This window comes from Dermacentor albipictus, chromosome 9 (genome assembly GCF_038994185.2).
Source record: "Dermacentor albipictus isolate Rhodes 1998 colony chromosome 9, USDA_Dalb.pri_finalv2, whole genome shotgun sequence".
Classification (NCBI taxonomy): domain Eukaryota; kingdom Metazoa; phylum Arthropoda; class Arachnida; order Ixodida; family Ixodidae; genus Dermacentor; species Dermacentor albipictus.
In genome coordinates, this window is record NC_091829.1 from 27,861,678 (window position 1) to 27,889,186 (window position 27,509).

The 27,509-nt window shown below is 47.3% G+C and overlaps 1 protein-coding gene, 1 long non-coding RNA gene and 1 pseudogene across 9 annotated transcripts in view; 1 reads left to right on the top strand and 2 right to left on the bottom strand.

Annotated features, from left to right (window-relative positions):
• Window positions 1-869: 869 nt before the first annotated feature.
• LOC139050222 (U2 spliceosomal RNA) lies at window positions 870-1,042 on the bottom strand (annotated as a pseudogene).
• A 1,205-nt stretch (window positions 1,043-2,247) lies between these two features.
• On the top strand, window positions 2,248-10,698 carry LOC139049695 (uncharacterized). Of its 2 annotated transcripts, none has more exons than XR_011508503.1 (2): window positions 2,248-2,292; window positions 10,595-10,698. It is a non-coding gene; the product is annotated as an uncharacterized lncRNA (long non-coding RNA). The 2 variants fall into 2 exon arrangements; XR_011508504.1 differs by lacking the exon at window positions 2,248-2,292 and adding an exon at window positions 2,336-2,469.
• LOC139049694 (crustacean hyperglycemic hormone-like) overlaps window positions 4,127-27,509 on the bottom strand; it is an 89,000-nt gene continuing 65,617 nt past the window's right edge. For 3 of the 7 annotated variants that reach the window (XM_070525422.1, XM_070525421.1, XM_070525420.1), the window contains exons 2-4: window positions 26,851-27,006; window positions 15,347-15,582; window positions 4,127-4,903 (exon numbers count right to left, since the gene is read on the bottom strand). In XM_070525422.1, the coding sequence (XP_070381523.1) occupies window positions 4,795-4,903; window positions 15,347-15,582 (345 nt within the window). In that variant the 5' untranslated portion in view covers window positions 26,851-27,006 and the 3' untranslated portion in view covers window positions 4,127-4,794. Of the gene's footprint in view, window positions 4,904-10,533; window positions 13,885-15,346; window positions 15,583-26,850; window positions 27,007-27,509 lie in introns of those variants that run through there. The other 4 variants (XM_070525424.1, XM_070525425.1, XM_070525423.1 and 1 more) reach the window with 2 other exon arrangements.

Below are 27,509 nucleotides of genomic sequence, written 5' to 3' on the forward strand. Positions count from 1 at the left end.
AGTTGCTTTTGTCTGCATTGGCCATACAAAGCTTATGAATAGATTAAGTGAAATTGACCTTAATTTAAATTGTCATTTGCGGTAACTTTTTCGTACACCTCCACAATGCTCGCATTTAGACTATACACACAGTTCTTGCGGTGCATTCCACAACCTCGTTTCTGTCTAACTGAACATTTTTTATCTAATCTTTTTGTGCATTAGCAATTATATGGTCACTCCAGGCGAATTTCCGCCATCGGCGTCGCCCTGATGCCATGCATTAAGTTCGACGCTACAAGATCGCGACACCGCCGGATTCTGTGGTGCGAGGGAAAACGTGCCAGGATGAGCCGAGAAGGATGGCGGCTTGGTGCGCACCGTCTGCTCGCGCGCGCGTAGCAGGCGTCCGGCCGCAGGTGCGAATGACGCGGCTTAGCGCAGCCGTACGCTCCCTATCTGGAGGAAATCTGCGGTGGGTGCAAAGATGAGGCGAGCCGAGATGGCTGATGGCTTCGCGTGCGCTGTGCTCTCTCCCGCCTGTAGTTCGCTTTGAAGCGAGAGGTAGCACGAACGTGAATTCGCTTGCCGCCCCTCTTCATCACGCCAGTGTTAGGACAGCGAGTGTCCGCGGTCATCGAGTGAGGTATGTTCACGTTTGCGCGTGCGCGCGTGACACCATGCTTGGTAATTTAATTAGTAAGTGAACGTTTACTGCAATTCATGCGGTCGATAAAACTACGAAACTTGCTTCGTGTAGTCTAATACATTGCTATCGCCATCAGTGCTTCAATTTTCGAATGAAATTGCGTTTTTTTCTTCTTTTCTTTCTTTTTACAGCGAAGCTGTTTATGGCTAGGGTTCGGTGCATTTTTGTTACGCGTGTGCAAAAACCGTGGGCCAATCCCGGAGATAATGCAATGCTGGGCCGACCCGCGGCGGAGGTGAAGCACTCCGTCAGCTTGCAAAATTAAGTTTAATATCTTGGGTCCAAATAGAACCCGTGTCAGATATTAAGCTGATAAGAACAGATACCACACTTTGGCCCGCGTCGGCCACGTCTACGTTCGCCCCACCCTCTCTTTGTCGGCGTTCCAAGCACTTGCGTATCTACTTTCCTTTCCTTCCGCACTCCCGGGGTGGCGGTCCCGTCAAAACGTTACGCGTGTCTAGTTTCCTCCGGCTCCTCGAGGCGGCGGTCCCGTAGTCTGCGCGAATATGTACACAAAAATCCCGGTAAATGCGCTCGTACCTTTGTTCAAAATTCTGTGTCACCTTGTGTCGTGTGCTGAACAACTTCACTTGTCATCCTCCTTCACAGAGTGGAATGGCTTGTCCCTTTTTTTTTACCTGTCCTAAGGAGGGCAGGAGAGAGCCTCGCATGTTTGATTGAGACCAAAGGAGTATCACTGACATTGTGCTGTTATTCTCGTTTGTATACGTTCGAAAGACAGTTGACAGGCATAAGCCATGCATATGAGCGTTCGTGAAGTAGAACTGTGTTCTGGATGTGACGCCTTTTTGTTTGTCATCGTTTTGTTTAAAAGACCTGGCCTTTGGGTCAGCGGTAGTTCTATGGGGTCAGCCGCACTTAGGCGACGCACTACCTAATGCTTTCAATTCGATATAACTAGCATTTCTTGTGCCTTATTCAAAACAGTGGCCGTTTTACCACGTGAAGCAGATGCCGTTCAATGGAGGATTGGGCTACATTGTCACAATTTCAAAAATGTCTATTAGTGTTTGAGTACGTACCAGCGAGGTGGTTCGCTCAGACGTCGATGACAATGTACGTCCTGTGTACAATGCACGACCAATACCCAAAAGAGACGAATTGCTGTAATGACACATCAACATATTTTGTGCCTAACTTTTTTTCTTTTCAAGGTGCTGGTACAACCAGATAAATTTACCACCGCTGGCTGCGTCACAATACTTATTTCTTTCATGTTGTCAAGTATAGCGATGACGTGAATGCAGCGCAATGCACCAATGTTTGGGTACGGATTCAAATTTTGTCGACAAAGTGGCATGTCTGCTTGCTAAATTAATGTCTACAATTGAGATGCCTATGTGGTCTCTTGATGCTGATGTGTGCAGGATCAGATCTTTCGCTAGCTGAGCACGGCTATGCGAGCATGGGAATTTCTTGTTGTTTTTTTGCTGTGTGCGCAAGTTATTTCGTTGCCCCGAAGGAAACGAAAACATGAGCATTGATCAAACGGGGCAAATCTTGTGCATGTTTACAGGGGAGGCGCGTCTCCGTAACTAGGGGACACCTGGCTGGTCGGAGCATGCGCATGGCGGGCCCAGGTATACACGGCACGTGCTTTAAGGATCACTCCCACGAAACTCTGGGCGCGTCTCACGGTACTGCATAATCGAGGGTTTATGCAAGGTCAAACACGTCGTGCCTTGCGATTGAGCACGTTCTCACGCTGACTAAACGTAGACCGCTTTCTCCGGAAGGTCCACCACGGTGTCTGAAGGGTAAAGTTCATCGCGAAAGTCTCCAGTGCGGCTATTGTTGCAATGCGCAAGCTATCGTTAATCAACCCAAGGTTGGTTCCACATTGGGCTCTTTTTTTTTACAGCGAAGCTGTGCATGTATGGTTGGCATGTATGTATGGCATGCATGCATGTATGGTTCCATGTATTTTCCGTGTTTGTGCGTCAACAATAAATATACACGTGGGTGAGCATGAACTGAGCCTGTAATAATAATAATAATAATAATAATAATAATAATAATAATAATAATAATAATAATAATAATAATAATAATAATAATAATAATAAGTAAATCAAGATGCATTGTTTCAAGTCGATGATTATAATGGAATCGTTTGTGAACAGCACATGGACTCACGAGCAGGAGGCGTTGCCATACATGCAAATGACAAAATGTATGTACAGCCGTACACCCTTGACTCGCAAGTGCACAATGCCATCGACAGTAGGGATGTTTGCGCTTTGCAAACGAAAGACGGAGTTGTGATATCCACTGCGTATGTATCTCCGGGCACACCCAAGTGTGATAACGATAAGTTCATAACAATGCAATTTGCATGGGTTTGCCGTGATGACACTACCCCTGGGACCATCGTTGGATGCTTCAACATGGACATTTCAAAACCAGACAAGAAGTGGTTCGCTCAGTTTTGTGCCAGAAGAGTTTGGTTTGAAGTACCGCACCAATCCCAAGTCCCTTAACTACTCAACAATTAACAGTCGTGTGTAGATTTAACTTTGACCAAGACTCTAAGGTTATAAGCGAACCAATCAGTGTAGATTACAGTAATCACAATGCTATGGTCATTATCATTAGCGAATGATGAAAATAAATACATGTATCCTTTTCCTCGCGAAATGCGAAGGTTGTGGGATCGTTCCCCACCTGCGGCAAGTTCTTTTTTCATCCACTTTCATTTCCGTTAATTTATCGTTTCTTTATTTCATTTATTAGGCACAAGTAATTTCGCCTATCATGTTGTCCTTGGTGTCAGTGTATGTTGGCATCTTATGACTTGTCTAACCCTGTGTGACGTGCTACAACTTCTCTGGTCATGCACCTTCACAGAGTGGAATGACTCCTCAATTTTTTTTCCTTTTCCTTTCTTTTTAGCTTACGAGTACTTTGCTTTTGATAAAGGTAGCGCACTGGACACCATGGAGTAGCAGTCTGTCACTTCCATCTGCCTTTGTGGTCTGTTGCAATTTGTTGATTTGCGACTACAGCGCGTCCAGTCCATTCTAAAATGTCTTTAAAATTCTCGCTTTGTCCGCACACATCTTACGCAAGTTTTGCACCCAGTAACATAGGCGCTCTAGCCTTGTCGTCGGACCTCGGTGTCCGTACAGGGACATCGGACGTACAATCGCCCAATTTTTTAACCTGAACGCGCGAGCATCGACCGGCCAGTCGATAAGCGCCGTATAACGGAGTACAGCGGCGAAGTGTGCGAGAATACGCCTGGCAGAGGGAAGCTGCATTGGACTGTGCATTGCGCGCACGCGCGTATTCTCGCACACTTCGCCGCTGTACTCCGTTATACGGCGCTTATCGACTGGCCGGTCGATGCTCGCGCGTTCAGGTTAAAAAATTGGGCGATTGTACATCAAACCAGTACACACAAACACATTTGCTTTCCAGTTTTTATTGAACATTATGGGTCGGAAAACGTGGCATAAACGAACGAAACAACGATTAACACGCATATAGAGCATAAAAAGCACCGACTAGATTTTTTAGCTCAATATTATACTCTTTTCTCTTTATCTACAGCTTCGAGCTGCCACCATCACGGCAGAAACAGGTGCGTCAACAAAATAAATATTATATAACAATAAATGGCAGGCACTGGAGCACTCAAATTTCGTTCGAACTAAGTCAAAGCTAAAGCGAAACGTCCTAGAGAATAGAAAGGCAGTATAGCGTTGTCACAGACGCAGAAGGACGCAAGGTGGCGCTATAGTGGTCGTCACGTCACGTGACCGGACCACGTGTTGCTTCTCCCCGGCGCTGGGGGGCGCTTCCGAAGCAGGCAAAGGGTTGTGTTCTCACGAGGGTGGAGGCTTCAGCAAAATATATTTTGTAGCGGTTCCTTTACGAGGCAGATGGCGCTGCAGCTGTTAGCTGTCGTCGTTCAGTCTCGTAGTGATACAGGCGTTGTTGTTTCGCTTAGTGATGTGGTGGCGGTGATGGTGGTGGCATTTCCGGGCGGTATTGGGTGGTTGTCTTTCGGATGGCGCTTGCGTGTTGTACAAATCAAAAATAGATTGCCGATAGCGGCCCTTCTCTCTATACACTCTCGTTCAGCGGCTGTAGAGGTAGTCGACCTTGCTCTTGAGACTGTCCATCTCTTCTTTTAGAAGCAGGGCCTCGGCGCACTTGAGGAAGTTCTCGTTCTTGAAGCAGTTGTCCCTGCGCATATGAGAAAGAGAAAAAAAGAGAGATAACAGCGGTCAGAACGTCTTGCCGCAGACCGGAAAGTGTAACTGAAGCACCAGAACCAAGTGAGACAGAGACAAAAGGGAAGGAAAGACAGGGAGGTTATCCAGTGTAAATACCGGCTGGCTACCTTGTCCTGGGGAAAGGGGTAAAAGGAATAAAAGGAGAATGAAGAGAGAAAAAAAAAACGAGCAAAATTCACGCAGTAACGCGATGTTAACCGCAACAACAGTCAAACGCGGTCGCACAATTCAGAGGCCCTTAAAAACTTGAGCAAAGCCCGTAAGGCCTTGAGTGCCTAAACCCGTCTAGACCAGTGTCCTAGAACTTTCTCTTCTGTGAAGGGGTGATTGTCCAATTTTTCGAGCGCAGTCACGAGCACTTTTCTTGGCACATTGTAACGTGGACAGCCACAGAGGAGGTGCGCGATCCTCTCCTCGCAGTCGCAGGTGTCGCAAGCAGGGCTGTCGGCCATTCCAATGCGGAAGGAATAGGAGTTCGTGAATACCACGCCGAGCCACAGGTGGCACAGAAGTGTTGCTTCCGCTCGTGGCAACCCTAGTGGAAGACGCAGTTGCAAACTTGGATCCAATCTGTGAAGACGTGCGTTCGTGAATTCACTGGTGTTCCACAGAACCAAGGGTATTTACATTATTCGTTGTAATTAAGCGTGTAATTATGGAGTGAACTAGATGGTTATTTCAGTAACGCATACCATTTCAGAGCATTTCTGATCTTTTACCTAACCATGTTACGTGTGTGGGGATGCGTGACTCTCACGCGTCCCCTGAGATCTAGTTTTCCCGCATAGCTCGTCTCCTGCAGGGCGGCTTCGCCGCGTGGCCTGGCGCCCGCGGCGGTCGGAGTGGTTGAAGCGCCGTACGAGAGATGGCGCGAGTGTTGCGCTGCTTACGCTGCCTACAGGCGGGGCTACATGGGCGCGGGAAAGGAAGGCTCGCCCTCTTTGGCGGCGGGCAGCAAGCAGTGCGGACGTGCTGTGCCGCGCGTGCGCCGATCCATGTTTCTGCGAGACCGTCTCGCGTGGCCGCCTTCGAACGCGCCACCGTTCGCGTGACCGTACACGCAAACAACCAGGCGTTGGGATCCAGCATGGGGCGAACATATTCGCTCGCTATCCGGTCGCTGTGAGTCGGACTTCCTAGATTTGTCGCGCGCCCATCGGCATGTTTTGCCGATAGCAACTCGGCTAGCAGGCATTGATCTATGATAGGTGCAGTAAATGCTCTTGTGATTGTTTGCACTGCTGTGTTGTCGTTCCTTTGTCCCAAAAGCACGGAGGAGAACCCCACACACATTAAAACAATGTATATCCACTTCGTTGTATCCTGTATTACAACTGTATTCACTATTTGTGCTTACTCCTGCTATGTCTTGCATAAAGAGAGCAATGTTTGTAAATAAATAAGAAAAAAATATGATGGGAGAATACACGGAATGAAAAGGTACTGCTTTCTTGAGCAAAAAGAAGTTTCCTTAGAGGCCAAGTGAAATGAACTATTGGAGCGCGTAAAGGGCTGATTAGATCGTGTACTTCATGGGGACCCCGGATATAGTGCAAGTTTGCTTCTGCTGGGACGTCACAATAAAGAGCGAGCGTAGTTGCTTGACTCATCTATCACTGCAGCTTATCACATTGGGTTAGGTAAGCATTGTATTAGCCCATTCAATCACTATCACGAGCCATACCCGGATACAGCTGAACTCTGCACTGAAGCCCCGCCCACGCCCCCATAACCGCCAGTCACTGTTCCTCCGCAAGGCTGGCAATAGTTCGTACTTGAAACTTCCCCTGTTTCTTAAGAAGGGCGATGACCACAACAAAATAATTTATTAGCGCGTAATTTCATACGTTTCCACTCCTGTATTTTAGTGGAACGGTGAGAGTCTAATTCTTTATTGAACTGTAATAAAACGCTTGCTTCGCTGCAACTATTTACTGTCAAGCTTCACTTCAATTGGCAGTGAAGTTTCACGAGTAAAACGGGCTCAGCTATCAAACGAACTGTACCGCGGGCTTTTGAAAAATGAAATTTTCAGACCCCTTAAACTTTGTCCACGTCTGTTGCACACAGTGGCGTAGCTAGGTCGTCTGGCACCCGGGGCCGATAGCTCTTCTGTCACCCCCTCCCCCCTTTCCCTGGGTGTAGTCGAGGACGGCGAGGATATCGACAATTTTCGGGAGCTTTCAGACGTATAGCCCCCCCTCCCCCTACTGGCGCCCCCTACTGGTTTAAAGCGGGCCGATCTCGGAGGCAAGTCAACGTCACAGAACTCACGTGCCTCCATAGCGTTAACAAATAAGCTAAATAAACTATGAAGTTTAACGTGCGGAATCAGTTGCAAGGGACACTAGCGGAGAGTTGCGGTTTGATTGTGTTTAGATATGATTTCTGGACCATACGCGAGGTTCTTTTGCGTGCACCCCCAAATCACGGTACACGAGTATTCTTTTTTTTTTTTTTTTGCGTTCCGTCCCCATCAGAATAAAGGCAGCGGAGCGGCCAGTCAAACCCGCGACCTGCCGCTTCAGAAGCGCAATGCCATAGCCAATGAGCCGGCGCGGCCCGTGTAAGCAGTAGAGCAGCAGGTCTCTACCGGGAAGCTAACCTGTAATGTATGGCGCGCGTACATCTCACAAAATTCTCGCATCCCAACCGATCGTACATAGTGCATTTGTTCGTCACTGAGGACTGAAGAGGGCGGGGGAGGAGGAAACCAAAAGCAAGACAGCGGTGATCGTTAGCCTCTCTCGTTGGGCGCGGGCTCTTCATTTTCCAAGCCAAATTGTTTTTGCAGCCGAGCTACACAAGTCACTTCACTTTTTGCGCATGCATCCCTTTTTCCTCCAGCTCTTACCTGCGCGCAGCAGCTTTTACTGCCTTGCTGATAAAGCGCGCGTTAAGTGAGTCTTTTTTTTTTTTTTCCGCCTCGCCTGCGGCCAACGCCCGCTAATGCGCGCAGAAGCACACTTTACTGCATGTTTTCCTCGTTTGTAAACCAAAAAAAAAAAAACCGTTGTTTATTGACATCGAACGCGCACCCCTAGTGACTCCCGGGGTAATGAACCACACTACGCAGCGTTTTCACTCGTCACGTTATATTTCTTTCTTTTTTTTTCGGTCTAAGTTACACGATGACCTTCTTTCGTTCCCTCCTATTTTCTTAACGAGTTTGCGCTTCTCCGCACCATTGCTGAAATGCTCCTTCAGTCATTCAAAAGTTGCGCAGCAAAGTTAATACCGATGTCATTGACTCAAATCCTCGTTTAAAAAGTCCTGCGCGCATTTGCTGACCGATGTAACCACTCGCTGCAGTGACTTAATTAGTGGGCGTGGAATGGGCGTGGGATGCAAACACGCTGGTGCCACCATGCTACACAATAAATTACTCGAGAGAACTATGCGGCTACTGTCAACGCGAGGTACGAGTATGGCTGTTCAGCCAACATGGCAAGGGTGGTTAATACATGTATTTGCCTGAAACTTCTTCCTTCTGGAGTCAAACGGTTTCGTGGCTTTGCAGTTAAACCAGTTTCGACGGAATGTGGCGTCACAAAAGCAACAGTTCGCGTTGACTTACATGTGTACGTAGAAACTTGTTGCCTTCACGTGTTCGAAAGATGTCATTTTTTGACATAATTGAGGAATAGAAGGCATAAACAGTGAAGTCACGAAAGCGTCTGAAGAAACAAGCACGAAGACAAAGCTATTTACTGACCATCAGTGAGCGATCACAGCGCCACAGTTCTCCCTAGTAGTTTTTTGTAGAAAACAATATGCAGCCGTTTATGACCTCCGTGATCTGTGGCGGCGCGATTCTCGGAGGCTATTAGTCGAGTGCCGTTTATTTAATAACTTCAGTTTACCGGGTCACGAATAAGCTTTAACCGGTCTGTACAGATATTTCCATTTACAGAATGTGGTGTAAATACCGAAGTCGTCAGTGAAAGTTTATAGCATCGCTGGCAGCGACATCTGGTGGCGCTTAGTTCAGCTACAGCGTGCTTGAAAAGAAAAGTTTTTTGTGCTGCGTGACTGTTCTGGTCGAAGGACAAGAAAACGAGGCACTGTACACAAATATTTTTTTGAACTGCTGACGGTGTTAAGCCAGCAGCTACAAGTAGCCCACAATCTGTTGTTGCAATAGCATCTCTTTGTGCTATGGTTGAACTAGGTGCCGCAACACGGCGCCACCAGCACTGCTGCTTACGCCTACGGCGCATACCGGCATTGCGAACGCAGTTCTAAGCATTTACCTTTCCAACGAGAGCTCCACAGGCGTCACAATAATACTGTTGTAATTACGCATGCGCAAATGGTAATAACTACGCGGATCATTGAAAACGCAACCTTATCCGACGATTGACATAAGCCTCTTTGTTTTCGTCTCTTAGGGCTGCTTTTTACGCAAAGGCTATAAACTCCTTGCTGACTGAAGTACCGCAATGGCCTGTCTACCATACCATACCATACTGTATACCATACCAAGCTACCATACCACAATGGCCTGTCCTCAGGATAGTCTTGTCTAAAACGCCTTCTTAAGGCGCAGTGTATATACATACATATATAAACGTGCTTACGGCCTCCATCTTGGAAACCAGCGCCGTGATGAGGACACAGACAAGAAAGCCAAGGACAAGCGCTGACCTTGTTTTTACAACTGTACTCGTCTTTCACGCCTGCGTCCCAACTATTGCGTTGGTGTTCTCAAGAGGAGTTACCAACACACCCAGTACTACATAATTCTTTCACGGATGCATAATGGTTCGGTTTAAGGAGACACCTTTAGGTAGGGGAGCACCTACAAAAATGCGGAACGATTCGCTATTCTCGGCATCCGCTCAACCATTTTCGATTAGGTTTGCTGCATTTAAAAGACGAACTTGAAGTCTGCCGCGTGCAAGTAGTGGGCTTTCTATTCAGGGCCTTATTTTCTATATTCCCAAAGGAAGGACAAAAAATAAAACGGGGAAATCCTAAAGAGTGAGGTATCGAGTTTACACCTATAGAACTCTTCAGTAAAGCCAGATGTCACAATACAGTGGACTGCGCAGGGAATATCATCATCATCAGCAGCAGCAGCTGCCTGACTACGCCCACTGCAGGGCACATGCTTCTCCCATACTTCTCCAACGATCCCGGTCATGTGCTAATTGTGGCCATGTTGTCCCTGCAAACTTCTTAATCTCATCCGCCCACCTAACTTTCTGCCGCCCCCTGCTACGCTTCCCTTCCCTTCGAATCCAGCCTGTGACCCTTAATGATTATCGGTTATCTTCCCTCCTCATTACATGTCCTGCCCACGCCCATTTCTTTTTCTTGATTTCAACTAAGATGTCATTAGTTGAAATCAAGAAAAATAAATGGGCATGGGCTATTCATATGAAATGCAGCAAATTTCGTTCGAACTATTTCGGCGGCTGCCTGATGAGATAATCTCTGCCTGTCACGTTAACGTAAGCGCCGAAATTCGGGTGCGAGAGCGTTTATTTATATATATATTTCTGACGTAACCAGGCCCACGCCACAAATTCAGAAACACCAAAGAAAAGAAACGACACAATAGTTGAACGCCAAGCGTGACTTGCATTTTTCATATTTATTTATTTTTTCTTCTTCACTCTCCCATTCTCGTTCGCAGGAGACGTCTTCATTCGCCTCTCGGAAATGTTTCCAAGGTTCTTTTTCTTTTCTCGGTTTGTTTCTTGTTTCAAGTGTAAATATATAAAATATATTCCCCTTTTATGATTTGTGCATGTTTCCCTCTCTTTTTTTACCACAATCCATGAACACAAGGAAATCATACGAGTACATAAGGAACAGCATGTGTAAACCAATGCCACAGCGACTCTGTTTTCTTTCTGCAAATGAAGTGCGGTGAAAGAACACCTCGAACAAAGAGAACAAATCGGTTCAGAATCGTAAGAAAATAAACGAGCCATATATGATGTAATATAGTCTCCTTCTCCCTATTAATATATATCTATCTATATATATATATTTTCTAATCAAACCTTTCGGCATCTCAGTTTTTATCGTACCATCCTGAGCACAAGTGTAAAATCGAGTAGACGCAAAATACGTTGAAAAAATATCCTTGCAGAAGAAGGGGGGGGGGGGGAGCTGAACTTATTGACCTCCGGCGAAAAGGAAAGAATCAACATTCCGAACACATTATTTGCGCAGAATCCAGCTGCAAATAACAATTTATGCTGTGCAATATACCTACAATGTATGAAAAGAGGAGTTAATAACCCTCAGAAAGTCATCATATAAATTGTGTTTCGATAGATTTTTTCTTGCCGTCGATGGTGTTTCCGCTGAAATGCAATTTAATATCATTAATAAATTTTTTTATAAGTAATGCGGTGGCTTTTCGTTTGTTTTCTTGTTTTTCAAATCTCGGCTCTTTATCAGGCATTAAACTCTCAGTCGCCTTCACATTTCACACCCTGTGTATGTTTATGCATAACTTAGAATATAAATAAGACGCGCATATAATATGAATATAAAATAAATAATACTGTATTCCTCAGCGCGCGCAAAAAAAAAAGAGTAAGAACAAAGGAGGCGTATATTCGCCTGCATTAGTTCTATACAATATAAATGCACGAGTCTGGGACCTGTATGCATAGTGCGCCAGAATTAAAATCAGAAGACGTGTTCTCAACAGACGTCTGTTTTCTATGTACAAGCGTATAGGCTTTCTGAAGACAACGCAGAACACAAAATATACACGCGATGAGACTCAACGTTAAAAACAACAAAACACATAAACAGAATAAAAGAAACAACACAGGGCCTCAATTAATCTCAATCGGTGACCAGCAAAAAGGCAATCGTCTAAAAGAGTAGTTATTCTCTTGTGTAGAAACGACAGAATGTTCTTGCGGTATGTACAATATGAACATAAATGGAACAGCAACAAAGAGAGAAAGAAAAAAACAGAACTGCATATAGGAACACGTCCAAACGATTACTTTCTTGAGCTATCAGATCCTGCGCGAAGCTATGCCCTTGGTGTGAGAAGGCAGATACCTTCGAGGATATCGGTGGGTCCATCCAATCTATCACTCTGATCAAGCACTCCGTGATTGATGCTTAAGTGATTGATTATTGTAATCCTTTAATACCGAAGTAATAAATATTCAACTGAGAATTTGACATCTTTTCAGAGAGACCGTTGGCGGGCCTGCTCGCGAATTTCGGCAACCACTTTTGCAGAGGTGAAAGGCTGAAGTTTAAAAACGTTATAATCAGTTCAATTGCGAGTTCTCCCTGAAGAACAGCCAGGTGAGCCCTAGATACAAAGATGACGTTTACCCCTTTTCGCCTAAGATCGGCATCGAACTTCTCATCACGGTATCAATGACATCCGTAACGTTTCAGCTTTTACATTTGGGCTGAATGGAGTCGATCATATTCTTAGGTTTCAGACCTTCGTACATAACTCAGGTTATTGCTTAGATATAAGCTCATGTTTAAAGCAGGCCCGCCGTAGTTACTGTCAATCCAATACACAAGCGTTAAAATTTGTAGCTTTTGTTTTTCTTTTAGCCATGCAGTGCACTGCAGTGACACCATGCAGTGCACTGAAAACTAGCGATTTCGTCAGCCAATCAGGAACGAGAACCGGCTCTGCATCACAGGAGAAGAAGACCTCGCCCGCCATCTGCCGTTGATCCCTCCGTGATCTTCCTAATCAGCAGACGTCACGAACGAACGGATTAGCCGCGGACAATCAGACAACGCTACCCTTGGTCCAAACCGCTTGTTAGCTGACGCGATCCGTATCTTACTTTGTACTGCACGGATTTATGGAGACAGTGTACGATTACCGTGATCCATTTCCACGATCAACACCTACAAGGCTCTCGATTTCTTTGTTCAACTGTTTTGAAGACAGCAAAATGTGGCAGTTCACTGAATTAGGATCGCCATAGCTGATCCAGGGCCCACCGCGCTGGCAACCAGACCGCGCAGGCATTCGAACCTGGAACCTCGAGGGTGCGCACTCACACCAGGGACATAGCACTTATCGTCACCGCACAGCGGCGCCGTCCAGACCTCGCAAGCCGCCCTTGCGGCGCGTAGTCGCTCTTGGCGAGCCGCTGCTATCAAACAGTCGCATGGCTAGAACCGAGATTCGATGCGCATCGACTTCGACGCTCCCCACGGGCGCCATTACGAACTCTCTCCTGCGGACCAGGTGACTTCTCGCACGAGCAACACAGTGCAACGAGACACAAGAATACAAAACAAAAACAGCGACAACAAAGGCAACGTTAACACCGCGAGGCAAGCGGGCTCACTGAAGCACAAGTTAGCGCGACGGCATCGTCTTACGAACCCCGCAATGAGCGATTACTGTACAAGAGAACAAAAGGAAAACAAGTATATCGCGTGCTCTCAGTACACTCATGATCTGTTGATTCGCTCTCTAAAGACACCTTAGAAACAGTCAATAATTAAATAAGTTATACAATAGACAATAAACTGAAAGTTCGTTGTCGCTTTTCGTACATCGTGGACGGACGGTTCGATGGGTGTTCGACGAGTTGTCGTTTGCATTTCTTCGTTGTGTCGTTTCGTAGATTGGTTTGTTTTTGATTTTTTTTCTTCTATCGTATAAGGAGTCGAAGTAGTCAGAGAGGAAGGCTGAGTTTCTTTTTTTTTTTCTTCGCTACCCTTTCTCAAAGTGGTACTCTCTCTCTATCTATCTCGCTATCTTTTTGTTATCTCCTGTCTCTAGCGAACACGCTGTCTCGACCTCCTCTCTGCCTGCTTCTTGTGAACTATAAAGTAGATGCCGGGCCGGTCCTGGATCATCCGTAGACGTAGTTGATCATGCGTCGCAGATCGGTCATTTCGTCTTTCAGTAGGAGGGCGTCGGCGCAGAGGTCAAAGTTTTCGTTCTTGAAGCAGCTGCCCCTGTTGACCGGTCGTGTAGGAGGCCCAGAGAGGAAAAAAAAAAGCACAACTTTGTGGTTAGACGAGTTCTCGCCGTCACATCCTTGAAGGGGTGTCTACTTCTCGTTCACAAAGCACGCGCCCACATCTTATGTGTATGCATAACTCGCACGAGCGAACTGGAAGCAAGGCGACAGACGGGGAGAACTGTGCCCTACATAATGGATCTCCCCTGAGGGCAGTAAGAATGACTTCAGCCCAGACTCTAAATGCGAACGTCGTTCGAATTCGAACGCAGCCCTATTATGTTCATTGTCTCGTTTTCAGATTTCCTGTTTTCGACGACATGATACATTGCACCGCAGTTACGTACATTTTGAAAGCTGTGAAATTTAGTTCGGCAGATGTAGACTTTAGGCCCCATATTAGCATTGTAGTTAGGACAAATTGCCAATAAGAGACATTCCTCGATATAACGAAACACAATTGTACGAATTTCTTTAGTTTCTCGAAAAGCTTTCCAATATTCCCCGACACATATTCATAAAGCATAATGCATTGAAAAACCTCACAGCGAACGAGGGGAACTCAACATCTCGCCCTATTTAACTAAATTTCTGTGGGGGAAAAATATGGGTAAAATATAGGCATGCCAGGCTTCAGTTCAGGTGGCGGGCGCAATTGACTTGTTTGATGGCTTTGTCGCTCCCACGAAGGAACGCAAGAGATGCTAAACGGACCTCCTTTCTAAGGTAAGTGGGATAAGTGTGCGCACATGCAGGCAAAATTTTCTACCATGTTTTTCCCGCTCTTAAATAAATGTTTTGAGTGAGTTCAATTCACGATGTTTTCGATTTAGCGAAGTTCTCGCTTTGACGAAGTTCTCGCTTTGACGAGATAATTTCCGCGTGCCACCTACTTCGTTTATTTGCGTATGGGCCATAAGGCTGACCTCGTCAAAACGATGTCGCATCCGACGCGTTATATCGTACGCTCGTTAAATAAAAAGCGTTTATTTCTTACACGACGAGAAATACTTAAGCTTTACTTCGTTGTATACCGTTATTCGTTAGATGCGCGTTCGTTATATCGAGGTTCCGCGTACCGTCTACTTCGTTTAGCCGCGTATGGGCCATAAGCTGACCTCGTCAAAATTATGTCGTGTTCGAAGATAAAGATTATTGATTAATCGATCGATCGATTGATTGATTGATTGATTGATTGATTGATTCATTCATTCATTTCAGCATCCGAAACGAACATACCTTCGTTATATCGGATGTTCGCAAAAAAAATCATTTATTTCTTACACGACGAGAAATGTTTTAGCTTTACTTCGTTGTACACCGTTATTCGTTAGGTGCGAGTTCGTTATATCGAGGTTCGACTGCCATTTCCTTTGGGGGGGCCAAAACGCGCACCACCGCTTGCGTGGCAACACGTTTTCTGCTTGTGCGCGCGCGAGTATGCATATATACCGTACCTGCACAGGTTGTAGACCTCCGGCTCCCGGTACAGCTGGTAGCACTCTTCGCAGACGCGCTCGAGCCGGGCCAGGTACGACTGCTCGAAGTTGCCGCGGCAGCCGAGCTCGAGGAAGGAGCGCTTGTGCAGGTTGCGCGCCGCGCAGCCGCCGGGCTGCGTCAGCGCCACGAGCGAGCACACGAGCAGCGCAGCCGCCAGCCAACGAGCGGGCACCACCGGGAAGCTGGCACTCATCTGCGACGACCACCAGAGAAGGCGCACGCGCGCTTGTAGGCGAATCCGTGCGCGTGAACGCATCGACAAGCATAACAAAGAGCTTTTCCTTCACACAGTGAGCATGAATGAATAGAATTTATTGATAGGAAAGTCAGAGAGGTCGACCTGAGCTAGTGCGCTCTAGTCTCCTACTCTGCACTGGGGAAGAGGGAAGGGGAGTGAGAGTACTGGTATGGATGATGATGATAAGAGAAGTGGTGAGTGCTTATGTAGATGAGACAGCTGCCTAGCTAGAGCCGCTCGTCGAGCTTGGTGTCCTGCAGAAACTTCAACAATACTTTTGTTGCACGCATTGAAATTGCAGTGTCAGGCCATGGGCCGAGGATAGCTTCCTCCGACAGTAGTTGTCTGCCAACGCTGGCTAGGAAACTGTATAACGTCCTTCGCTCGAGCATATATGCTGGGCAGTCGCACAGTACGTGTTGCAGTGTTTCGGGCATCTGGCAGTGTTCACAATCAGGGCTGTTCGATTGGCCGATGAGGTGTGCGTAGCGACGGGTGAAAGCCATTAAACTTAATTAAATTATGGGGTTTTACGTGCCAAAACCACTTTCTGATTATGAAGCACGGGGAATCCGGAAATTTCGACCAGCTGGGGTTCTTTTTAACGTGCACTTAAACCTAAGTGCACGGGACTATGGGGGAGAAATCAGGTGCTACAGTCGGATACAACTCAAGCCTGCAGTGAAACCCCCCCTGCCCACGCCCTCGTAACCGCCAGTCACTGTTACTCCGCGAGACTGCAAATGGTTCGTACTCCAAACTTTCCCTGTTACGTGAATAAGGCGGTAACGACAAAACATCTGAACTATAAGCGCGTAATTTTGTACGTTTTCGTTCGTCTATTATAGTGGAACGGTGAAAGCCTAATTCTTTATTGAATTGAAATAAAACGGTTGCTTCTCTGCAACTACTTATTGTCAAGTTTCACTTCAGTTGGCAGTGAAGTTTCGTGAGTAAAACGGGGCCAGCACTGAAATGAACTGCACCGCGGACTTTTGAAGAGTGAAATGTTCAGACTTCAGACATTTTGTCTATGTCTCTTTCACACCTCATCGCTTCTGCCGATGAAAAGAATCTTCAAGAACAGCAGACGCTCCGGAGGTATCGAGTACGACGCCATCTTGAAATTGTCGCATGACGACGATTTTGTTTGCGTCTGTGATTGGCTGGCAGAGTAACAACCCCGCGCCATTGAGTGTGCCTTGGTTGCTAGTTGCGTTTTGTTTATTAAGTTGTATCATACTATAGCATAGGTGGTGGCCGAATCCAGCACTTAACGAGCGTTTCCTCGGAGTCCTGCGGTGAAGCGAATCTCGGAGGCTATGCTTTTGCGGAGTGCACCCGCCGGAATCGGTTGCAGCAGCCGGAAATTTCGTCATGGTCGTCGCCATGTTTTGGACATAAATTGCTGTCCGCTGGAGCTGCAAGTGGCTGCAACGGGTGCGCGCCGTTCGGACAGCATAGGAATGATGGCTAATGGCCTGAACTTCCGTCTATCTGGCTTCGAATGGTCTTTGTGGATTCGCATATTTGACCGAAATATTGCTCTGCAGATGCAACGTCCCATAATGTTTACGCATGTGCAGAACCACTTACTTCCTCGCTGTGTTTCGGGAAAAAAGTGATTGTTTCGGAAAGTTTAGCAAAGTTCAAACGTAATAAATAACGCGATAAGAACGTCTTGAGCCACGAGCCGAAATATTATTGACAAATCTAGTGTGCCAGCCATGGTTCTTACACAGCGCCGAAGGCTTCCCCTAGTAATTTTTGTGGGCAACTTAGTGGTGGGAATGACGGATATTTCACTTCATTCGTCAAAGAAATATTAACGCGAAAATGTTTGAATTTTGCGCCCAAATCACACCGCCGCCGCGCTACTGTGACGTCATGCTTTTCAATGCATCTTCGACCAATTAGGCCTCATTCATGCTGAAATATTTATCAGAATCTGTGAGGTTTTATCCTTCGTTTCTTTAGAACGCAATGTAACCCTCATGTGTATAGCTAAGCAACGCTGGCGCTCTTTGGCCATGAGTGGCCCTTGCGCCATAAAACCCCACATATCATCATCATCAGCTAAGCAACGGAACAATATCGTCCAGACTCGGTCGAGATCCACGAATTCACGGGGAGCTAATGCAGTGACACTTCAAGATTTTAATTGAAATGTTTCGCGTTTTACGTGCCATGACCGCTGTCTGATTACGAGGCACGCCGTAGTGGGACACTCCGGATCAATTTCGACTACCTGGGGATCTTTAACGTGCCCTCATGCTCGGGACACGGCCGTTCTTGCATTTACCCGCCGTGGTTGCTCAGTGGCTATGGTGTTGGGCTGCTGAGCACGAGGTCGCGGAATCGAATCCCGGCCACGGCGGCCGCATTTCGATGGGGGCGAAAATGCGAAAACACCCGTGTGCTTAGATTTAGGTGCACGTTAAAGAACCCCAGGTGGTCGAAATTTCCGGCGTCCTCCACTACGGCGTGCCTCATAATCAGAAAGTCGTTTTGGCACGTAAAACCCCATAATTATTTTTTCTTGCATTTCGCCCCCACCGAAATGCGGCCGCCGGGATTCGATCCCGCGACCTCTTACATATCAGCGCAACGCCATGGCCGCATAGCCACCACGGCGTGTGGCTTCAAGATGACCTCCACCCGCGTTTGCTGGCCTGCAACTGTGACACGCATCTGTTCACGAAAAGAGCAACTTTCCTTTTTCTCAAATTGCACTAGCGCAATTTGCCGATCTAATTCAAATCGCTATTCCACCTTATGGTGATGCCAAATCTATTGCATTGTCTTGGGCACATCCAACGGGTCTACATATTGCGCAAAGCCGAGCAGGCTTATTAACCCTGAAAGCCATTTATTCAAGGCCGCAGTTGCTCTGGCGCGTGCATAGCTTGCGCGTGTTCGTCTTTCTGCAGCGCCGGCGAAGGTGAAATGCATTAGTCACGGAATTCCTGCGTACAGTTCTATATGCGCCGTGATGTCGGTGTCCCTCGGCCGTTGATGTCCGATCGCGTTTGGACCGATCGGGCCGTGAATGCACTTGGGTGCGTTCGCATGCGTGAGCTACAAGGACGCCTTCTCTCTCTCTCTCTCTCTCTCTCTCTCTCTCTCTGCACAACTGTACAGCGCTGCATGATGAAACTCCTCTGCTCCACTCAAGGCGCGACAGTGTCTCGTGACGTTGGAGTTCCAGTTGTCGCGCGTTGGGTCGTGCTCGCATTAGAACCTGCAATACAAGATTCCTTAATTGACATATTCGCCAAGAAACGCGCACTGTCCTCTGTTGTATGTGTGTACCTGTGTTTGCACGTGTGTGTGATACTTCGAACGAGCTTACGTGCGGAATGATGGGCGCAACGTTTTGCAAAAGGCTTGCCTAGGGTACTTTCGAAAACGAGAATTTTCCACATTTATAGTTTAATTTTGTTTTTTCGTCAACGTTGATAAGCGATCGCGCGCCAGCAGAGTTCTTGAAAATAGGGGACGGGCAGCTGACAGGTCTTGACGGCCTGAAGCCGAGGCGCTTCAGGTGTATACAGCATTAACGAGCATATTTATATATTCAAACAAAGTGACACTGGATGCATTATCCCCAATAAGATAGCCGAATGTAATTTTAGTTTCTGTTAGTTCTTTTTTTTTTGTTTACTTCCCTTAACCGTCAACAGCTCAGACATTAGTTACATCTGGCACGTCCATAGAACGCGGCTGACTGACTTTATGCGGTCACTTATGTGTCACAATTGTCACTGCATAATAAATTTAGCCTCGCGCTCCTATTGAAGCCGCTCCCTCGAACTCCCCCTACATCGAGACACCTCCGTAACCCTTTCCCTCAATCACTGTGCCGCTTGAAACAACTCGCAAGGTTTCGTCTAGTCGGTGCCCATCCATTCGTGACAAGCGGGCCAAACGATCGTACACGTTTCTGTCACCGGTCTTGTCGTCTTTCTTCGGACATTACAAATCCAGAAATCGCAAGTCATAATCCCAATAATAATAATAATAATAATAATAATAATAATAATAATAATAATAATAATAATAATAATAATAATAATAATAATAATAATAATAATAATAATCAGCCTGGTTACGCCCACTGCAGGGCAAAGGCCTCTCCCATACTTATTCAACAACCCCGGTCATGTACTAATTGTGGCCATGCCGTCCCTGCAAACTTCATAATCTCATCCGCCCACCTAACTTTCTGCCGCACCCTGCTACGCTTCCCTTCTTTTGGAATCCAGTCCCTAACCCTTAATGACCATCGGTTATCTTCTCTCCTCATTACATGTCCTGCCCATGCCCATTTCTTTTTCTTGATTTTAACTAAAATGTCATTAACTCGCGTTTGTTCCCTCACCCAATCTGCTCTTTTCTTATCCCTTAACGTTACACCTATCATTCTTCTTTCCATAGCTCGTTGCGTCGTCCTCAATTTGAGTAGAACCCTTCTCGTAATCCTCCAGGTTTCTGCCCCGTAGGTGAGTACTGGTAAGACACAGCTATTATACACTTTTCTCTTGAGGGATAATCCCAATCACGGGTTAGAAAAAATGCAACTGGAAGACTTCCACCAGACGGGTACGTAACTTCACAGAAGCGAGCGTCGAAACACGAAGCCGTGTAGTTAGGAGGGAGAATTCGGGGCGAGTTATTGCTTAGGAGGAGAGAGGCGCCGAACGGCGCGTTACATTGCGTCATCTCGCATAATGGCCGCGTTCCCGCAGCGTTTCCAGGAAAGCAGACGGCGTTACAGAAATGGTCGGCAGCAGGAAGAACGGATTGCGCGAGTCTGTACGCAATGACGTCATTTAATGAACGGCAACAAACTGCAAAGGGAAGGGAACAAAAATATTGATGGAAGAATACCAATAATAAAAAAAAAAGGACTGCGTTTAACTCGCCGCACATCCATACTTAACGCATCATTTCGTTCGCGCAACTTTAGCTCCGTAGGTATAGCTTTCGGTCACAGAGAAAGGGGGCGCACCACGCCACTGTGTACATTCCCACATTCAAGACGACCCCCGGTCTTCTATATATATATACTTCTCTCTCTGACGATACCACGCCCATCGCTGGACGCTCGAAGGGGCACCGCATTCCTCTGGTTTTTCCCCGGTCCTGGGCGATTACCGAGTTGACTGTGTTCTCCCCATCGCCGTCAGAGCCGGTTTACGTCGGTTTGCGTGCCGTCCTCAGACTCGCACACTCGCTCGCGTGTACTTTGCAACCGCGCTGGCGGTGCGGGGTTACGGAACCATTCTACAGCTCCAGACGCGGACAATTTCCGAACCGCGCTTGTGTAAGCGCGCACGCACGCACGCACGGACAGAGACACACACAAACACCCGCGTATAACTCTTTACCTCCGCGGGACAACGGACGACGGCAAAACGCGTTCAAGCGCGCGGATGGTTCTAGAACGGAATGTGCGTGTCCGTAGCCTCACTGATACATACTTCCGAAATGTGGATCCTGTATATTTAGGCACCACCCGCGTGACCCTTGCGTGCCGGCGCGATCTCGTATAGTGGCGCGGATAACTGGAAAGCTCGATCGCATACCGCGAGAATGCGAAAGAGAACGGCTTTGTTGTCGGAAGAGGATTGCGAGCAAGGAAGAAACACCTCTTCGAGCGCTGTTTCGCTCGCCCTCTCTTTCTTTCTTTCGTAAACGAAGCTGGTTTTGGTTCTCGAGTCATCGAAATTCCTGCAACCCGGAGATCCGTTGCTCTTTGTACGCGCTCTTCATAACTTATCATTTACGTCGTCTGGCCAGCAGACCGCTGACGGATTCACCGTCACCGAGCACCGAAGCCGGCAGCGGTTCGAGGACTGATGGAAATTTCTTGGGTTCCGCTTGTGTGAGAGCGAAGGCGTTGCACGACAAACGTACGCGGGCGCACGGTCACGTACGCGGAAGTTCCTCATAGTTGCGTCGTCGCAATGCGGGCGACTTGACGAGCAGCGATCGCGTCCACTCGTTAAACGGCCACGCGAAACAAAGTATCCGCACCACCTCAACTTATATTCCCGGCCGATTTTGCCAGGCGAGAACGTCACCGCGTGCTTATGCCATAGATCTTGTCCCTTCAACGCCCTGGCGTTGTTTCAATCTTAGCACACGACGAGAGCTGTCAGGAGGTGGGCGGCTAAATTTCTCGCGCTACGCCCATAAATCAAAGGTTTTTTTTTTATTATTCCATTTCGAAGGCGGCAGTTTCCAGAAACAGGCGTGTCTCTCCCACTATGGCTCGATACGTGCATGCGTTGTACGCGGCACGGCGCCAGCTTTACTCGGATCGTGACGTCACTGAGTGAGGAGTTTTGTTGGCAGACGGCGTTGCGTGAGAAGCAGACGACGAGGCATGGGTGAAGATGACGCGACTTCCTTTTCCATTATTTTTGGCGGAGCCCACGCTGGTGGCTGATTCTTGGCAGTGGGTACAGACGGCGATTAAATCGGCATGAATGAGCGCTAACGCGAAGGAGAGAGAGAGAGAGAAGCCACCAAGCCACCCGTGTGAAAGTCAGGAAACCAAGGCCTTCGGCCGGGGTGCCTGCCCTTCACGCCTTTATTTCGAGAGCTGCCCGTACTTGACACAATTAGTATACATATAGAAATGCTGCAGGCGCAACGGGTTCCGTCTGGAGCAACGCGTCTGGCGAAACGCGATATCTCTACAACAGAAGGCCATTACCTTTAAGGGACATGAAATAGAGTTCCGGCCTTTGTGACAATCAAGGACACGCGCTCTCTGTCATATACGCGATCCTCGGGTATGGAAAATGTTGCTCGAGTTAACCGGTAAGCATGCAGAGGGGGGTTCGGTTTAGAATACGTTTGAAATGAGTGCTGGTGCCATATTGCCGAGCAGAAGCCCGATGTACAAGTCGACTTCTATTGCGCACATTCGTCAACATTCTCTTTCACTAAACATTTACGAAAGTGGCACATAGAACAAATCGTTATTTGATGTTAATGGTTACGCACCCACATATAGCTAGGCGTTTCGAATGCTTTGCGCGCCCTGCCTGGCACGCGGGGACCTAAGTTTTGTAAGCAGTCACCATACAGACGACACCTCCCGAATGAAAGCTTCGAATAATACAGAAATAACCAGTCTGCTGCATTCTTTTGTTGTTGTTGTAGTTGTTGTTGTTGTTGTTGTTCAACGGACACTAGTAGTACGACATTGTCTGCATCATTGCAGACATCCAACGTATGCACAAACGGCCGTCAACATCAAGACGCAAAAGTGAGATAAGACCCTTATAACGCCATTATAAAAGTTTTGCAATGTTTGCATCGACTTTTTGTTGCACTCAATAGATTTTCAACTGAGAGACAACGGAGTACCACGTGTTACTTTTGCTAGGAAGCGTTTCTTGTTCAGTTGAGCATGCGGGGCCTAGTGACACTCTCTTGAGCAAATCCCCCTCCCCCCCAAGCGATAAACTTGTACCTAGTCGCTTTGTTGTAGATGTGTAAACAGCTCTTTTCTACACGATATCCACCTCTGCTTGGCTCTCTCCCTGTCCTCTTAGTTCAACACTCCTCCCAACTGCCGACCATTCAGGTACCAGCAGAAAGTTACAGCGAAGGAAACAGTAATTTCCTTCCCTTCCTTTAATGATGATACCTCTTTCCATAAATAACCAGATTCGTACTTCTTCAGTTGAGCTAAACGAATCGCGTCCAACGTGTTCTATGCTCGACGTGTCACTTTTAACGAGATGACGCGTGAAACTTTCAAATCTACCAGGCGCGTTTTGTTTATCCCACATGTTGCTGGCAGGCAAAAAAAGAAAAAAAAAAGAAGAAGCACAGAACTGCTTTCGCCTGCGTGGCGGCCGCTGACCTCCTTAAAAAAAAATTGCAGCGACGCATTCCCCTGCCTTCGCTATTAGTTTGCGACGCGCACTTTGACTCCGGCTTCACACGTTAGGGTATGTAGCCTCCGCGCATAGCACAACATCCGGCGTTCCGGATCGCATTTCGCGAGCGCTCCGGCCGGTGATTTTGAAAAGCGGAACGCCACCACACGTAGTGTACAGCACCATGTCAACGGTCACGCGTATACGCGGAACTTGCGAAACACACACTTGTTGACGGCACTCTTTCCTCCGTCAATGTGGCTCTGTCGTCCGCGTCGCTCATAAACAAAGCGCCCTTGCATCTCTTTTAAATACTTCGTCGCTCCTCGTGTACGAAAACATTCGCCGTGCTGCTTGTGCACAATCGAAACGTGCCTATTATTACGGCGTTTTCTCCAAAATTTACCAGAGGAAAATCTGGTTCTAGTGCCTACAGGAGCTGCAAGTATTACAAAAGTAGTTTTAGAAAATGTCGTGCGATGCACTCACTATTTGCGCATGTTGTTGCGATTTTATTTACTATTTGCTCATTTTTACTCTCTACTGAGATGCAATTGAATTCACTCTGGCAGCGTCTCAAGATTTATCAATCATTTGTTTCATATCAAATTTCATTTAATTTATTTCTGTAGCTTTTCATGCGAAAGACACGATATGACTATGAGCTACGCCATAGTGAGGGACTCCGGATTAATTTTGACCACCTGAGTATAACGAGAGAGAGAGAGAGAGAGAGAGAGAGAGAGAGAGAGAGAGGAAAGGCAGGTAGGTTAACCAGATGGGAAGATCCCGTTTGCTACCCAACGCTGGGGAGAGAGGGCAGGGGGAGGTAAAGTGATAACCAAGTAGATATAAAGAAAGAAAGGAGCATGGACATACAGTCACAGTCGGCCGATGTTGCCGCATACTGTCACCGCACAGCACAGTAGCACTTGCAGCACTATGCTACATGCACATGCTACAAACACTGGGTATCTTTGCCGTACCTCCTATGCACCGGGACACGGGTGTATTTTTGCGTTTCGCAGCCCATCGGAATGCGGCCGCGGCAGCCGGGATTCGATCCCGCGAGGCCTCGTACCATATACAACAGGAAAGTAAGTTTTAAAGGAACGATTTCAAAACTACATCGACTGCAGCTCGCATACTGCACTCTTCGCGATAACCGCCTGATCATTGTTTTTCAAGACGAAGGGACACGCCACGAGACAACCGAAGTCTGCAACCAGATCGACCCGTTTATGCAGCTATGCCAATCTGACCAACACACGTGACGACTCTCAACACGTTGGCGCGCCTGCGAACTATAACCTATACATCCTGACGGAGCCAAGGACGCAAGTACACGAAGACGATCCAATCCGAGAAGATGTGGCAACTTCGCATTCAGTCACCGCGTTCGCCAAGCGCAAACCGCACGTATACATAACCTCGCGAGGGCAACTCGATCGGGACTTGACGCGGGCGGGTGGTGTGATCGCAACGGCACACCAAGCTCAGAGCAGCCACGCGCACAGAGTCGTCCACCTTTCAAACCACTGTACAGTTCGCGAGAGCGTGTATGCCAGATCCGGTGAACAATGGATCACACAACTGACTCATGCGACGACCGTGACCGGCAGCCGGGCTTCAAGGCTGCGTGAAGGCCATCATTTGTATAAGCCGTGAGCAAAGAGTAAACGGCTTCCCGTCGCTGGCGTTGCAGCTGGACTTCAACGAAACGCCAAACGTCGGCGTACTTTGTTGTTGTGGGCACGCCCCCCCCCCCCCCCCCCTTTAAAAAAAGCTTACAAGTGGGTACTCTGGCGCAAGTGTATACGAGAGAGAGAGAAGGGAAGAAAAGGCAGGGAGGTTCACCAGACTGAGTCCAGTTTGCTGCCCTACACGTGGAGAGAGAGAGAGAGAGAGAGAGAGAGAGAGTAAGATAGATAGATAGAAGAGAGAGAGAGAGATGAGTCTATACCGCACTTTCACATGCACTGAGTTAGGTGTAGGAGGTCTATAGTCGGGCACTCAAGTGTGTTGCCTTCAGGTAGTGAAGAAGCGCTCGAACTGCTTTCTGGGCTAATGAACTGTGAGGCCAGGCTCCCAAGATCTTTGCTTCTGTAAATTAAGTCGATATTCCGCCCCACCAGCACTGTCATCTCTGCAACTGCGGGACAGTTCAGCTGTGCTACCGCAGGGACGGATTCGCAGTAACTCGGTCCTTCTAGCATCAAATAACCCTGCGACTTTGCAATGCCGGTAAAGTTCAACAAAACACTACCTTATAAACGCAATGATAGACATTGGTTACGCATGGCTTTCGCGTGTTTAGAAAAAAAGAAACATTGCTGTGAAATTTGAAAAGATGGAGTAATGAACACATTCCCGATAACTTCTGAAGACATAAGTGCGAAGACTGTAGGCAAACCCACGTGTGATATCCATTACTCCCACGGTATTTATACAGCAGAAATAGCGCAACGCGATAGTTTTCTCTAACGAGTAGGAAACTCGTATATTTTCGGGTGTTGCCTGACAACCAAACATTGCCGCAGACTACCGAGAGGTATACGCATCGGAAATCAATTATGGTTAATCAACTAAACGGATGAGCCATGGATAGATAGTGGTAGCCGAGGCTGGACAACAACTAACTTTTTTCGGTGCACTATAGCGAGAGAACGGCGTTAGTAGTTAATTCCGCTTTGTGCAAGTCGCTCTCATTTGCAACGACGGGCGTTACGAGGCTATATAAGCCTTCTTCGCAAGCGCTCACAGCTCTAAAGCCATGTCTTGAGTGAGCGAGACGGCTTGAGAAAAAACGAACAATATTAAAAAACGGGGCTGGAACTATAGAAATGATGGGAACACACTATAATTTTGCCTGGGATGTCGCTGCCGCATAATCTGAGCAGCTTCGATGCTGTTGTCGTCCACAAAATAGGCATTGAAGCCTGGGCTGGTTTTGAAGAACAACTTGTGGCTGCTTCGCGGCGTGCGTTCGTGATCAGGTGCTGTACCTCTCGTCCCTTGTTATCAGCTTATAATCTTCTTTTGTTTTGGGGGGGGCGGGGAGATGATACGGAGATGCATGCAGGAACACTTGGTATAACTTAGGCTGCAGCGATGCCTTCATCCACCTCTGCACAGGAAGCCTAGTAAACGGCGATAACTTACAGGGAATCGTTTGTAACGTTCCATGTAAGCTATATACGTGCGTCTTGCGAGTTCCTATAGTCTCCAAATCCGCGCAACAACGCCCCCTTTCTCCCCAACTTCCAACTATGAACACGCACTTTTTGGTGCGAGGCCCATTCGCTTCGGAAGCTCCACATACCTGTTGCTTTGGGAAACTATTGAGTCCGATTCCGGCCGCTGAGTTGATCTCGATGCGATTAGGGATGCCAGAAATGAGAGGCTGGCGAAGGGAGGTCTCCTTCGGAAATGAACGGGATAATCCAACTCAGAAGCTATGCGGGTGGGTTTGGTGGGTCTGGGGAACGGGTGAAACAAAAAAGAGGAAACAAAAGAACGGGAGAAACAAATTAAAAGAAGGAACAAAACAAAAGATAACGGGTGCAGTACAAAAGGAACTCAATGTCGAGGGTAAAATGAGGTGGGTAATGAATTCGTTTCTGGTGAAATCAACGCGAGACTGTGGTATACACTGCAGCACATTTGTGTTACCGTGTTCTCGTCGACTACATGTACACTATAAAAACAATATAGAAGGTCTGTCAACTTCATTGTCGGGAATAACGTGTTCATTTCAAATTTAATTCAATTTTCAAGTCATAGTATGCTCTCCGACGATATACAGTCGGCGTTGAAAGATTACGGACCGCAGAACCCGAGAAAAAGTTCAATCTTTCCGCAACATGGGAATGGAGCCTATAGGGTTTAGACTTTCAGTCTCTACTACATTAGCCAAACTCACGCCTGAAACTTAATTGCATTTCAACACATTCTTATCGGAGGCACCGAAAACTCAGTAGG